At 35.2% G+C, this 16,123-nt stretch overlaps 1 protein-coding gene across 2 annotated transcripts in view; it reads right to left on the minus strand.

Annotated features, from left to right (window-relative positions):
• The window catches only part of LOC106154033 (serine/threonine-protein kinase PAK 1-like), a 21,612-nt gene continuing 5,489 nt past the window's right edge, over window positions 1-16,123 (minus strand). For both annotated transcript variants that reach the window (XM_087016184.1, XM_013528256.3), the window contains exons 2-9: window positions 8,648-8,851; window positions 8,197-8,395; window positions 7,709-7,852; window positions 7,244-7,406; window positions 4,649-4,715; window positions 3,461-3,575; window positions 2,940-3,301; window positions 1-2,652 (exon numbers count right to left, since the gene is read on the minus strand). In XM_087016184.1, coding sequence (XP_086872310.1) covers window positions 2,337-2,652; window positions 2,940-3,301; window positions 3,461-3,575; window positions 4,649-4,715; window positions 7,244-7,406; window positions 7,709-7,852; window positions 8,197-8,395; window positions 8,648-8,838 — 1,557 coding nt within the window. In that variant the 5' untranslated portion in view covers window positions 8,839-8,851 and the 3' untranslated portion in view covers window positions 1-2,336. The remainder of the gene's footprint in view (window positions 2,653-2,939; window positions 3,302-3,460; window positions 3,576-4,648; window positions 4,716-7,243; window positions 7,407-7,708; window positions 7,853-8,196; window positions 8,396-8,647; window positions 8,852-16,123) is intronic.

Raw genomic sequence — 16,123 nt, forward strand, 5'->3', positions numbered from 1 at the left:
TAATCAGAAAAACTCTTTTATTCCACATACTTCTTGTAAAAGTACACATCTGTTATTTCAGATGAAATCACATAATTTGTTTATCATAACTTGTCGTTGGCTGACATTCATTCATTCAACTGCTAACTCTTACATACAAAATATTACTGTTAAAAGGTTACGTAAACATTACTATTCAATATAATGGTATATTATTGTAAATCATTACCAGTATTGCAGTATCTATACATATATATAGTGATAAAAGCTTAAAATTTTGCTACATTTATTGAAAAATGAAAAAAAATATGGAGCATTGCCTACCCTGGCACAACGCAAGCTTTGATTGGTCGAAACATCTTTGCAAATTTTCTTCTTGCTATTGAAATCAAAACATTGCAACCAGTAATTACTTTGCCAGAGAAATCTTTATCAATATGCGGAAAAAAATCTTTGCTTTATCAATATGTGGAAAAATCCTTGCTTTATCAAATATCTCTTTGGAATGAAAAAAGAAACAATTATTCCCCATGATGTATTTGTAAAAGAAAACAACATTGTTTTGTATTAGTAATACCCAAGTAAAAATGTTGCTAAAATGGAAGAAAATCTCTAATCTCTTACACCTGAATAACATTACCTAGATAGACTTACAGGCAGTATACTATAATTTGTAAAATAGTTTGTATTCTGGCTTAACAAATACCTACTTAATTCCAACTGGTGAAAAACAATGCAGAGCTTTTAACATACTTGAAGACCGACACTCTGCTAGTTACTACAGGTGAACTGGGAGTCATCATGGTTATCATACTCTATAAATATTGAATTTGACTTCAATGACAACATTTGCAGGAAGAAATTGGCCTATAAATGGCAGCATCACAATGTTGGAAGAGTATCTACATGTATAACTAGGACTGAACGCTGGAATAATACAATATTAAAACAAGCTGGTATCTGCATCAAAATGTGAAATAAATCCTGGAGTTAATATTATTTGCATTTGTCAAAATTAAGAACTGACATATCTTTCAATTTTCAAAACACCATGTGTTTGAAATATTTCATTATTTCAAGCTTCATTATTTTAGATAAGGACAAAAAATCTGACTTGAGCCCACCTCAAAACTAGGAATTTTCTGGTCATATTCAGTTCCACACAAACTACATTTTGGAGGAACGGTTATTATATATCTAATGTTGGTAAATTACCACAATCTTTTTATCAGCCTGTATCATCTCATTTATCAAAGCCTTTTAATTACATATTTCAACAATGCTTATAATATGCTAGCTAAAAAAATGTTGTAAATCACAAATAAAACTTTTAAGTACTCTTTCGATCCAAGTGGATAACATCAGAGTTTGGAGGAATCTGGACTATTTCCTTGGAAGTGTTAATATTATACTACAGGTTCACTGAACAGGCCAAGCGTTCATTCCAACTAGTGTAACTGATGTCATTTGACAGCCCAATCGCACTACAGATATTCTTTAAATTTGGAAGTCACAATACGAGTTCCTATGTGGTCTGTATAATACAAGTTGTATCATTCCTGAGCTGATCTTGAGAAGACCTGCGACTTTTCCCGGAATTCTCATGTTCCATCTGCCAATTCCCAAATAGTAACCGTTTTCCTTAAGGTCTAACATTCTCCCCCTATTTTTGAATGTCCTTTTTTTTCTGAATGAAATTGGCTCATTTTTATCGAAATATCAGGGTTGCCCTACACAGAGCAATGCAATCCACAAAATAACATTTGGGTCAATGGAAATGGAACATCAGTCTCTGTTTACTTTACATCGCCACTGAATTCTTTAACACCTGTCTTTTTCCCCCTTGGTCCTGTCTTAACCTACTGAATACTCGTGTCACCCTTTCCTGCCTGCAAGATGTGTGACAGTCACAGCAGACACATGGGACTTTGTATATGCTGTCTGCATATGGATAACATATTCTAAAACAATACAACACTGTTGTATAGCTTTGATGCGTGTGAGCTGTACAGCATATATTCGGTGGATACTTTATATGTGCAAAATACAGGACAAACTGTAGCCGTTTCTAATATGTACATCAATACCACATACACTCTATACACCCTGTATTCAATACAGTATATGATATACGCTATGCACACTGTATATACAATACATATGGTGGGTGTGGTAATACTGTGCAGCATACAGAACAGAATCCAGACAGCCAGAATTGCATAAACCAGACAGTGTATTGTGAGGAATAAAGTGTGTACTGAATCTCTTATTGTACACTGGTGCACAGTAACTTTGCTGTACAAATTGTCATGAATATAAACACTAGTATGTAATTAAGATAACTGTATATAATATCCTTATTTGGAAGCTTCCTTGGCTGCAGCAATTAAAGGTTTCAGAGTCACCAGTGGTTTGGCTTTCTTTAAAAATGGATGCTCCAAAAGTTCCTCGGTGGAAGCTCTCTTGTCTACATCAACTTCCAAACACCTGTCTAGAAAACTGATAAGTTCTGAGGAGAGTTTAGAGCTATTTTTAATCTCTGGTTTTCCATTGGTTGCTATTAAGTACAATGCCCTAAGTGGAGTCTCGTTCAAATATGGCGGCTCGCCTTCGATCATTTCTATCACCATGATGCCTAGGGACCAGACGTCTACCTTGTTACCATACTGTTTTCTGGAAAGAATTGACAAAAAAATATCAGAATCAATTTTTAATTTTAAATTAAATCAAAATAATATTTCAATATCACAATATTTTTTATAATATAAGTTCCCAAACTTGAAGAAAAAATAAATCTTTTATTTACTAACACTACAATCCACATAATATTAATTTTTTTTTGCCACAGTTACAGATATAAAATATAAATATAAAAATATAATAGTGACATGTTTAAAGTCAAATCAAATAATCCAACTTTCAAAGACTGTCACATGGTTTAAATGTCATTGCCATCTCACCTTGTCACAACTTCGGGAGCCATCCAATATGGCGTCCCCACCATGGTGTTACGTTTATTCTGCTCTGCCGTGATCTGTGCACAGAAGCCAAAATCTGTCAGCTTGACATCTCCATTATCTCCTAACAATACATTGTCACTTTTGATGTCTCTGTGAATAATATTCTTGGAATGAAGAAAAGCAAGAGCCTCGAGGCAAGCCTTGGACACTGCAGCCATTTGACCTTCGTCCATCACCGTTTCCGTGACGACATCTGTAAGGGCCCCTCCTTCTAGGTACTCCATGACTACCCATAATTCTCCCTCCACAAGGAAACAATCAAGGAAGTTGACGATATTGGGGTGCCGCTTGGCCTTCATAACCTAAGAAGTAAGGTAATACCAATTAATATTGCACTATGTCATCTTTCCAGGATGAGTTTTGATAATATTTTGGATATCATTTTTTAATTGTTTGTGAAATCTTTGGAAATCTCAAGTCTCTGGCTGCAGTTATATCATGAAATTATCACAATGTCTCACCTCAATTTCTGTGATGATGAGTTCTTTCTTTGGTTGGTTCTCCAAGTCCATCATCTTAATGGCCACGGCCTCTCCCGTCTCAATGTCCTTGGCCACACATACTGTACCAGACGCCCTGTGTAATACAAAAATAAATAATTATCAATATAATTTACACTGTATATGGTTTCGTGGAATAATATTAATTTTACTAACATTTTGATGAAAGTAATCACTAACTTTGAAACAAAAATAGTAGTGACACATTTCTTTTTGCTCTTGTTGCAAGCACATCATTAGACTTAACGCCCACAACCCAAGGAAGAATCAGTCACAGGTGTACCAACGCCCAAAGACCTGTGGGTATTCATTGATCATGACTAAATTATGTTTTATAGAAAGTACTTAAAGCAGTATTTCCTTTTCATTTGAGTAATCTTTAAGGCATCATATTTTGACGTAAATTTCCATAAAAGTTTTCTAAATAACTTCAAATTTGGAGGTGCATTCATTAAAAATAAATTCTTTAAACTCCACCTGTTAATTATTGGTCACTGTAATTTTTGGTTTCTTGAATTATGGCACAGTCATTTTTATATAATGACACATACTATATTTCTATCCATAAAACATAACAGTTTCATCAGCTACCCCATTGTTATACCACTATCAAATGTTATCATGATCCAAATATACCATCACAAAAGTCATAATCTCAATGTTATCAAACCCACACAGTGACATTATCCCAAATATGCAACATATAACTCCAGAAATCTGCCCAAGGTGGTTAAAATACAAGTTTGGCTGAGGGCTGCAAATTGGAGTAAATTTTTGATGTATCAATGTATTTTCCCTGATTTCTTTACTAATTGTAATCTTTACTTCAACTAACACACTGTGTTTAAAGATTGTGCTGCCTTGTCTCCTCTACCACAATCACTGCAATAACTTGGCCATTAATACCTGGAAAACCCCTCGTCAGTCTGCTCTCATTTCTTTTAAAATTTAAATAAATGTTTAAAATATGTATGACCTTATAAAAATCAACTTTTTAAAACCAATTATTACCTGTTGAAAACATTACATAAGTGTTCAATGTGCTCTTATCCCATTTCTTCCTCCTCCTCCCCAAATAAATAAATAAATAAATAAATAAATAAATAAATAAATAAATAAAAACTTATTTTGAAGATCATGAAAACTTACCCTGAGCCAACTTTTTTATCCACCTGGTATCTTTTCTGTGGGTCAACAGAGCAGTTGGCAAGCTTCCCTAAAAAATAAAAACAGGACCAAATGTGAAATCAACGAGAAATGTACATGAAATATACAAATTAGGTCGAAAATGACATTGACTTGAAATAAACATGGAGGCATTAAAATTGCATATTCACGTGATTTCACAAAGTGAGAAAATAGCATTATGCTGGGTTTACAGGCATACTTAATTTAAGTTATTCAAGCTGTTATGTGACAGCAATGAGAAGATAATAGTAATTATTTGCTCTACTGGACTCTGTGAAATTGCAGTATTAAGCTAATTGGGTATTTATAATTTAGTGCATATTCAGTAAATTATCATTAGAGTAAGGCAGTTTTCTAGTTGTTTCATTGCATTGCTTGACTCATTATTGATTAAAAATAACACAAGTGCTTTCAAAAGCAGAATACACATGGTAAATAAAAGTCAAACTAAGACTTGCTGGGTTAATCAAAACACATGAAAGTATGGAAAAAAATATGACATATCCGGCCAGCATGCTTTTACAAGTCTACAACAACTCCACTTTTCACATTACAACATTTCCCCACCTGTCAACAATAACAACAGCAACATCTAAGACAATACACAGTTAAAATAAAGCACTAAACATACCACATCTGTTCTGATGTTACAACAAACACATACCAGATGAACCAAAAATTTACACTGGCCTTTGAAGGAAGGGGGTAATCACATAAGAATATCTTGGTAAAAAGAATATTTTTTGTCCTCCAACCCCTTATCCCCTATAAACATTTAATATTTTAACCCCAAACCAAATGTTAGACACCAGGGATTGTGGTCAAACAGTTAATTTTACTGGAACCACCCAATTAGTTCTATAATCCATTTAGAGGGCCAATGATACACAACTACTGACATCAACATTGACAACACATACACACACAATACATTTTTTTTTTCATTGAACTGCCACTCTCTCTTCTTTTTGTATCTTTATGATTATATGGTATTATTATAATATTATAAGCAATAACTTGTATGGTGGAGGGCTTAGCATACATAGGTAATTTTTTGTAATAAAGAAAGAAAAAAAAAAAGAAAAAGAGGGCAACAGCAAAATGCAACAGGTAGTAACTATATACTAAAAATAAAATTCACACCCAAAACACAACACAATCTCCAAACGTATGATAAACCAATTATTCATATAAAATAACTAGGAGAAACAATCAAATAAATATATGAATAAATCAAAGCTTTCAGCATCTTAAGATCCCAAGTGACTTCATGCACATGCAATTTCTTTTAAGTAAATCTAAGATAATCTCACACTGCCATCTGGGTGAACATTGAAAACTTTAAATTTGTACTACTTAACTGAAACCAATTTTTTTTAAATGCATTATTCTTCTTTTGCAATATAACATTGAACAGTTGAACAATTATTGTAGAACCTGGTCACTGATAACCAATGATATTTCAGATTTTAAAGGTTATTCCTGAATGCAAACTCTCAGCCACAGCAATAAGTTGTAGACATAGGAAACTGATTTTTTTATCATCATTCACGCATTTCAATATAACAAATGGCTTCTTATCTCAAGAAAACAAATTCATTTGTTAACAATGTCCACCCCTAAGGCTGTGCGTAGTCACCAAATCAAGAACACAGGTTTCACCCTGTTAACAGCAACTGAGCAACTAAGTTAACAGCATGTTAACATCCACAAAAAGATATACAACCTAGACCTAGACTTCACTCACTTGATCCTGCATGAAGATAATTATAATACGATATGTTACTAACTAACTCATCAAAGATCTCTTATAGTGTCAATTTATATTCGTGAAGATCAGGCATGACAATATCAGAGATCTAAGATGAGTTGTTACTCACTATCTCATCAAAGATCTCTCATGGTGTCAGTTTATATTGGCAATGCTTAGAAATGACAAAAAAAAAAAAAAAAAAAAAAAAAGCAGTATTGTCTGGACAGCTGGATTGACTGAGTTTAAAACAATGACAGTCCAGATAAGCAATTGTCGAACTTTTAGACTCCACATCTCCAACGTCTGAGGTCTAGAAAATAACTTCCTAGTTACGCAAAGATTTGTGTATGGCAGACGCCATAAATATTGGCTAATACCAAACTAAAAAAATCTGTTCCACAAGATTTGGTTGAGATAAATGATAATTCAAACTATAAAATGACAAATTATGTGGAGTCTACAGTAAAACAAATGGCTTGTTGCAAATGATCAGATTTACGATCTATCAGCAGTACAAACTGAATCCCCAGGCAAATCTTTCCAGTCCTGTTCTTACATATCAGAGGAAGACAATTATCTGATAATGTGCACATTTGCCCAACTTAATTAGACAAGCAATAATACTGAACACCTGCCTTCACAAGGACTGGTTGTGAACAAGAAACTGCTATGTAATACAGTTTGCTTCACCATATTTGTTTCATAATGTGTAGTATACACAATTTAAAATGAGCCTATATCTATGGAGAACTTATAACCTCTTATTTTTAAAAGCACAAATGTTTTTTTTTCCTCATACTTACTTAGTGCATCCATGATCTCGGCATCAGTCATCTTTTTCTTCTGTTTCACCGACTTCTTCTTTTCTCGCTTTTGGGGAACAGGTTTTTCAGCCTCTTTGGTCTTTTCTGTTTCTCCATCTTCTATTTTAGCATCTTCTAGGTTCTGGTTGACTTGGTCTATGTCCTTAAGAAACAATTCAGTACATCAGTGGTCAAATCTAACAAGTCAATAGCTACTTTTATCAAACAAATTTTGAATTACCAGCAATGATCCATTACCATATTGATAACATGTAAAAACATTTGAAAGATTCTGTTTTTACATGAGTCACTTCATTTAATCAAGTATTTGAATGAAATTAAAATTAGTTTTCTTCTATTGCACTACAACTTTATTTTCATCTACTAAACTATTACTATACCATTCTGGCACTATTCTTTTCTACATTTCTAATACTTTTCTTATATTTGAGAGAAAATATCTACTTCTTTGTTCTTCTTTTTATCTGGCAATGCTGGGGCAGGCTCTTCTTGTGCCTGTTTCTTAGCTATCACTGTGTTCACATATAACTCTTCATCGTCCTCCTCTAGAGGAGGCTCTGCAGGGGGTAATGAAGGCTTTTCATTTTCCTACAAAAAAAAAAATAAAAAAAGGAATCAACACAATAGCTACTGCATGTAAGGTAATTCTGTATGAGGCAACACTGTGAATTCAACTTAAATCAAGATGAAAGTAAAAATCAGATACTATGATTAACTGGATTTCTTTTTCATATATGAAGTGTCTCATTCAAAATCATTTGCCTCTGGTTGTCTCTGGCTCTTCAAATAAATGAACACAGCTGTAATCTTCCTCAAAGTGATTTAGTCAAATTTCATTTAATACTAGTAATGCATAATTTTAAATCCAATTTTGATTGGGGATCTGTTAGTCCATGGATCATCTTGTTCTCAATGTGACCTATAAGTCCCACCTGTCCTTCGTCACTGCCAGAGGCTGATGTCCTTGGTGTCCTGGATTCATTGGAAGATCTCTCATCGAGCTCCTCTTGTGAATCTGCCCTCTCCAACTCGATGTATTTCTGCTGATCTTCAAAAGGCCTCCGCACTGACTCATTGTAGAATTCCAAAGCTTTCACCACAGCATCTGGATTCTGTTTCTGTTCTTCTTTGCTGCAGTAAAGTATATGTCATGATTACATCATTCATTTTATCTTATTTTACTGTTTAAATCATCTCAGGTAGAAAGAATTTTTGAAGTGTTTCATACAACTGTATTTGCTGAAAAGATGAAAGAAAAAGGAAGCATTTGTAACATATTATCTAAACTGAGTATTCATTTTCAAAGTACATTTTCCTATCCCAATTAATCTTTTTTATCTTCCTTATTTATGGTTTCAATTTTGACATAAAAAAATCTATTACCTGATTTTTGAGTGCTGAAGCCATTGGTCCCAGGCAGGCGGTAATCCCTCAAAGCTGCCCTTGTCCTGATTAAACCCCACGTGGAAGTTGTGTTTAAACTCAAACGGCGCAGATATCTCACTGATAGTGGACTCTGGTGGAGAAATATCCGATTTCTTCTTCCTCTTGAAAAAATTTTTGAACTGGCTCATTTTGGCCTTGGGACTGAAAAAGGAAACTTTCATCGTCAGAAATTTTTCGTCGATCGCTAAATGAGTGCACAAAGAGAAATCAAGTTGTGGAGAATCGAGGTCCAAGTCAATCAAAATCTGCCAGAGCACATGTCTCTTCAGATAAAGAGAGCATATATCCAATCACTAGTTGATCTCAACAACAGTTACTGTAATTCACGAGTTCAGCACCTTAACAATCATCAAACCATAGATAGAATCTATAAGTGGAGGAAAAAGTGCTCAAGTCAAACAGAATACAGATAAGAACACAGACAGAAGAGAGAGATACAATAAATCCAACTGTGTTATCTGTGATACCAAATTTAACAATTGTGAAGAAGTCCTTAAGGATGTCCATATAGTTCCTCCTCAATAATCAGTATTAACCAAGAGAGTCTCTGTCCAATCAATGGAAACCACACAAGAAATATGTGGCAACAGTATAAGAGTTCATCAATATATCAACTGGAATCATCAGAGATAATGGGAGCACTTGCTTCATAAATAAAACTTCACAGCTAAAAGACAATGTCAATATGTCGAAAATGCAGTTAAACTATTACTACTGCTACACTGGAACCAACTAACAACTGTCCAACAATATCGGTCAACATATCTTTACTCTCTCTCCACCCTATTTTGAAATGCTAGGTAGCCAACTATCTCTATTTTATTACCTAGACCTATGTGTTATTCATCTGCAGGTAGACTAGAGTCATGCTTTTCCACATGAGTCACAGTTCTGAGGTGGTGTTTCTCCATCTTGCTATGAATGCCACAATATGTCAGCTACCCTCCTACGTTGAGCTTTAGTAAAAAAGCCTGAGGCACCTGTTGTTTATGTGCATCAATTTCTTACTCAAGGCACCTGAGTGTGCTTGACACCTTTTAATTATATTGGATCTGACAGACCTACTGATGATGATGAAGATTTAATTGCCAGGTAATCTTTCTTCACAGCACTGAGTACAGTTCTCAGTAGGCTCATCCCCAATGAAACTATCATGCTTCATACTTTGATCCAACTCTGCAGGGACTCTTGCTGAATGCAATCAGTTAAACAAAATCCTGTTTCCAACATACTAGTACTTGTATAATCATCAGCGTTTGCGTATTCTACTCAACAGCAGTAGGAAGCATACCAAGCTGTTGCGTTGACTGCATTCAGCAAGAGTCCCCACAGAGTTGGATCAATCTGTGTAGAACGATAGTGTCATTGGTAATGTGCCCTATGATTCAACAAGGTCATTGTCATAAAACATGGGTTGTCTCCAGACAGTATTTTTGACTGCCAGGGCTTCTGTACATCTGCCAAAGCTTACAATTACACATTTGACCACATATCTGATAATAACAAAATCTAGTTACAGGCTAAACCACTCTATTATTCTTGATAAAAAAAATCCAGTTATTATGCTTTAAAACAACTGCATGCCATACAATATAAATTTACCAATGTTTCCCATAAAAGTCACTTCCTTCATGATATTAGCACACTAATTACATGCAAACTACATTAGTCATGTTAGATACCAGTCAATACCAGGGATCAGAGTTAAATGACAAGGCTGGCAAATTACTTGATTTTATTGCACCTATCTGCAGGTAATGTAATCAGCGTTTGACACTCGCACTCGCCAGCTCGCCAATGCGAGTTAAAATTAAATCTGGCGAGTGAAAATGATGGTGCAAGTCGCCATTTTGGCGATTTATGTCAACTTACTGTATCAAGTTTATCGGCAAAATTTAGACTCAATTTAAGTCCGACTCGTATGCCAAAAATTACAGGGAAGTTCATGGGATTACCCTTACTGCTAACATCGTTTTCACTCTCATAATCGTGATTGCTTGAAAGTGGGGAATTCCGTAATGACGTATTCACAGTCTCGCTGTCGTTTTTGAAAGCATCTAGCCTTCGTTTGCGCGCCGGATTTTGACGAAGTATAGGAAATGCTGTCTGTTTCGTTTCACTTGCGTCTTGCGATTTTGCGCAGTTGACGCTTCCGGGAGAAAACGTGATGCACGTGGATTATCAAGCTGCATGGAAAAGTTTTTAAAAATTTCAAAACGCCAAGTAGAAGAGACTGAGAGTGAGAGCGTCGCAGAATCGGCTTCAACTTCAAGTGGTAAGTAAACAAAATCAAAGCAGAAACGAACTAATAGTCTGAGCTCTTTGACCCAACGCATGTTTTTGACGTTTTCTGATTTTTTTTCCTGAGCGGAACAAAAAAAGAAAAAAGGGGGGGGGGGGGAGGGGGTTAAATGCGTGCGACGTGCAACGTGTGTAGGGTAAGAGAAATTGAATTACATAGCGCACGCTATTACAGTACAGTGCAATACTATACAAATAATACAAAATAATGAATTTTATTTCAACTCGGATACAACTGAATCTTTTAACAATCTCGTTAGGTTTTCAGCAGTTCACCGACTGCATCTCCGTCAGTGCGACTTACGGAGTTCACCCTGAATATCACAAGTTCTCTAATAATGATAGTGCTTAATTTAACCTCATTTTGATATTTATTTTGAAACGAGTATTTCTTTATATATATTTATTAAGACCCCATATCTGAACGGTCTACTTGTTTGGCCCAATTGTTGATTTTAACGTTGTTAAATGTTTAGCTCTTTATCACATGTACCAGTAATTGATTATGTCTGACTCGGTGATTGTGTTGGCAGTCTTTAATAAACTTGACACTTAAAAATTGCAGGTACCAAACCAAAAACACCAAGAATTGAAAAAAGGGATGCAGTGACAGTGATGAGGGGTTTGATGACAGTTATAGTGATTCAGATGAAGACAATGAAATGACTGAGAAGGATGTGGAGCAGTTTTTAAGACAAAATTGATCTTTATACTGACTTTTATCTCTTCATCGGTATCAGGACAATTTCACCCCGGCCGATTCCCCCCAAAGAATATACATTTATGTACAAATATATAGGAAAGAGCATGAAGCTTAAATCCTTGCATCTATTGTATGAATATTTCTTGGTGTGATGATGCAACTTAAAGATACAAAATATAAATTTCATTAAACAAATTATGTTCACGGAGTACAAGTTCAGAAAATTTTAGAAATATATGTACAGAAAATTTTATTTAAAATCTAATCAAAGTATCTCTAGGTAAAGTGGGGTAAATAAATATGCATATAGTTTATGTTTAATTTAGATTAGAATGTGCGAAATCTGTAGACTAAAGAATAAACACAGTTCTAGGTTTAAAAAAGGTTTTAAATTTTTTTTCTTTATTTGCTTATGATAACATCTCCATCATGAGTCATTACCACATGGCCTGCACTTTGAATATTTGGCCAGTAACTTCGTAATAAAGCTGGCCAAAGTCTGGCTTGTGCATTTTCGGTTTGGCCAGTAACTTTCAGAGCACACTGGCCAAATTGGCCTGTACTATTTCAAACGAAGGTCAAACACTGATGTAAGGGTTCATTTACAGTGAAACTATTGGTCAATCCAACTCTGCAGGGACTCTTGCTGAATATAATCAGATTAATAGAGAGAAGGCATGTTTAACTGGTTGCATTTAGCGAGAGTCCCACAGTTTGACTGATCTACCTAGGCCAATAGTTTCATTGAAAATGGGCCATGATATTCAGTTTATCAGCAACAGTTTGCTTGTAGTAGCTAGTCTTACTACTGGATATGTACTGTATCATTGCACAAAACCCTTCATTTCAAACGGAAACCCGTGCCAGAGGCTACTGCAGCCTTTAGTGAGCTATGTATAGAAAGTCTGATGCCCCTCTACAAAACAGTAATCACCTAAACCCAAAAACCCTGTGCCACTTTAAACCCTGTGCCCCCCCCTTCTACCATAAACCCCATAGCCATTAATGCCTTCAACTTCAATCCCCTTCATGTGTCTCTCTCTTCCCGAAGCTCCCTTAATGCCTCATCCCACTTTAACCCCCCTCCCCCCACACACTCTTCTTTTATGCCTTCTCCCCTTTCCCTGATATCCCTCTCTCATAAAAAGCAGATAATTTAATGGGTGACTGACTTCAACACCCCCTCACCACCTGATCGCCGTAATCAGAAGACAACATTGATTTTCTTTCCTTCAGAATATATGAGCAGACAATTTACTGGTGACTGCACGGATGTGTGTATTAGTCATTCTTGGCATTTGACGGTTCCTAGCAAATACCCAAGGCTAAGATCTTGAGTTGGACTGATTGATTCCGTGATATAAATAATATAATACAGCTTTCTGGAGCACAGGAATCAATCCTGTAATATACTAGTACAGACATATGACATTACCATGAAATGACTTTACTTGACTCATGCAATCATCATTAGTATGTCCATTAAAGACTGTCCAATTTCATTCTGCATTATCCATTGATCTGTTTATCTATTCACTTATTTCATTATCTTTCCATCTATAATCTTTTTATTAATTTATCTATTTATAATTGTTTATTTATATTTTATTCATTTATCCAAGTGGAAGTATTTATTTCAGTTTCATCTATCTTCTATATCTGCTGACCGTAACAATGCTTCTCTTTTTTTTTTTTTTTTGCTGATTTGCGTGACAGCCATCTTAAAATACCAGCTGTAAAAAATCTTACTAAGTAATGGGATGGGATTGAAACATAATTCCTGAGTAAACCCTGAAGAGCATTCTTGTATAAATACTGCACTATAACTGAAGACATGCTCAAATCGATCCTTCCAGTCACATTCAAGTATTGCAAGATCGTCTGCCATCGTCTGCCAGATTTGCATTGATCAGATGTCGTAATTACACTGAAATTTCACACAGCTCTGTCACTCGCACAATTCATTTTCCTTCTTAAGATTAATCTTTTTTCACTACCCACAAACACATCCTTTCTGACAACAACCCTTCTAAAGTTTTTAATCATCTCTTCCAGATTTTTCGTACAAGATATTGCTTTGGAGGTTAAAATTGATCAACTTTGTTTAAATTTAGTGAACATTTACCAGTACCATAATGCAATAACTATAACACATTAGCACCTACATTAATTGATTCCTAAAAGCCATAACCTGTTATATAATCTAACTTGTTTTCTGCTAGATAATACCACTTACACGTGTGGGTTAAGTTTGCTCATGCCTTTTAAGTACCTGGTAATTAAGCTGATAATAATTGATCCCTTTCACTGTTTATTTAATCTTCTGACTTGTTGACAAAGTGTATTGAGTTATGTAGAACATGGCTTTTACTGACACAAAAATATTCAAATGATTTTCTTTCTTAAGAGTGAATGTAAAATATTGAATGCCTCTGTGCTGTTTCGCTAATAAGCTGATTTAACAAATAGTTCAAGTGCTAAAATTGTATTAAAAAAAGAGACTGAGATAAGAGATTACAGAAAAGAGTGATACAATTTTCTGGCTCATTCTCCAAAGAAAAGCTCTGAGCATGATTATACTTCTCCCTCCCCCCCCCCCAAAAAAAAAAAAAAAAGACATGTCTAAAATTAATTTTACAGTTCAATTAAGGGGGGAAAAGGGGAGTGATAGAGGGGGGACTTTATGAGTCATGCACATATTACTGCAACATTGGACTCAAAAAACATAATATATCTTAAAATTACAATATATGATGGAAGTATTGATCCAGGCATTTACTGAGGATTCTCAGTTGCAAGTAAATTGCTTTGTGTATTTATGATTTCTATGTGAAGACAGTTTTAAAAAGATTTTGCTGATGTGGATATAGCTACTGTTGCAACAGAGACTTCATCCCCCCCCCCCCCCAGTCCCCCCCCTACACACAAGTAACAATCTGTTTGATGATGCTTTTACTTTAGTGGATCCAGTGGTACAAAGGGTTCATTACTTTTTAGAAAATGAGTCCTAGTACTTGTACTAGAATGCATGTAAACTAACACCAACCCTTGACTTGCACGCAAGCAATAACGTGGTATTTTCCTCATGTCATTTGTCACATGCTAACCTTGTCCTAAGTCATTTGCCAGATAGTACATGCTTTCTCTCCTAGGGCTTTAGAAGCAAATCTTCCCATTTTCTAGACTTACATTTGTAACCCTTCAGCACTTTCCTTGCTGTCTGATTAGAGATCACTGTTGATAGAAAATCTTTCCAAAGGATAAGCTATAGTATAAGGACAAAGCCTTCACAATGGTGTCAAAAAGGATTGTTTTCTTGGAAACAAGTCAAGAATTAGCGATCTGGCTGTCTCTGATTACAAAGACAACTGGCATTCGTAAGCTGTTTTGAATATTATTTTGATGAAGTAAAGATTATAAGAATTTGATACAAAGCATCAGTTGTCTGCCACTGAAGGTAAAGATTTCATATAAAAGACACAGAATGGGAGGAACCTTAATGCAATAGACGTAGCAGACAGACATATCTGAAAAAAAATCCAGCTACCTGAGGGCATCATAATATTTAATATTATTCCTTCAAGTAGCTGGATTTTAATAATGAACTAAGATAATATTTACCTTAGTTTGGGAACAGACGCATTTCTTTATAAATGCAAAGAATTTAAATTATACAATTAATAACAGTGATTCCGCCCAGTCCCTTCCATTTTGGATCTTATATAGCTAGCAATTAAAATTGTCTGCTACTATACAGTACCATGCATGGCAAGAAATATGAATTAATTCAACCCCCGGGTTCATTCTTCCATGTAATAATGCTACTAGTACATGTATCCTTCTCAGCACAGGCCAGTTAAGACCTAGACCATTTCAAACCCGAACATGTGGTCTCACTGTAACCATATGCTCTTATCGTGCCTGTCTGCTGTTATTCGAAAAGGAGCTCCTCCACTGTTATTCGAAAAGGAGCTCTTTCTTATATGGATAATGACTACAGATCCTGTTCATCAGCATAAAAAATCTATGACTAAAGACATACCAGGAAGTGCTGCCTTCAGGAAAAAATATATTTAACATACAATACGACCCTAAAATGAGTTCCCTAAGGTTCCATAACAATGGTCCGGGAAGACTGATTTCATGTACTAGTACTAGTACTAGAGGAGAGACTCAACACTGAAGCTCAATGATCAGATTACAAGACATCAGAGATCAGATAAGAAGTGTTTTTTTTTACTGAGCCACAATGCAATGAATCACAGTGCCTTACAGCAGCATGTTTACTAGTAACTATATGTCACTAACTTGACAGGACGTACATATATATCTGGCTGCCCAATATAGATCCACATATAAAATTTTGGCCATAGCCAGGGGTTTTTCTCAGGATTTGGGCTGCAGGGAGT

The sequence above is a fragment of the Lingula anatina genome, chromosome 6, assembly GCF_051362555.1.
Source record: "Lingula anatina isolate TDL-2025a chromosome 6, LinAna3.0, whole genome shotgun sequence".
In the NCBI taxonomy this organism is placed as follows: Eukaryota; Metazoa; Brachiopoda; class Lingulata; order Lingulida; family Lingulidae; genus Lingula; species Lingula anatina.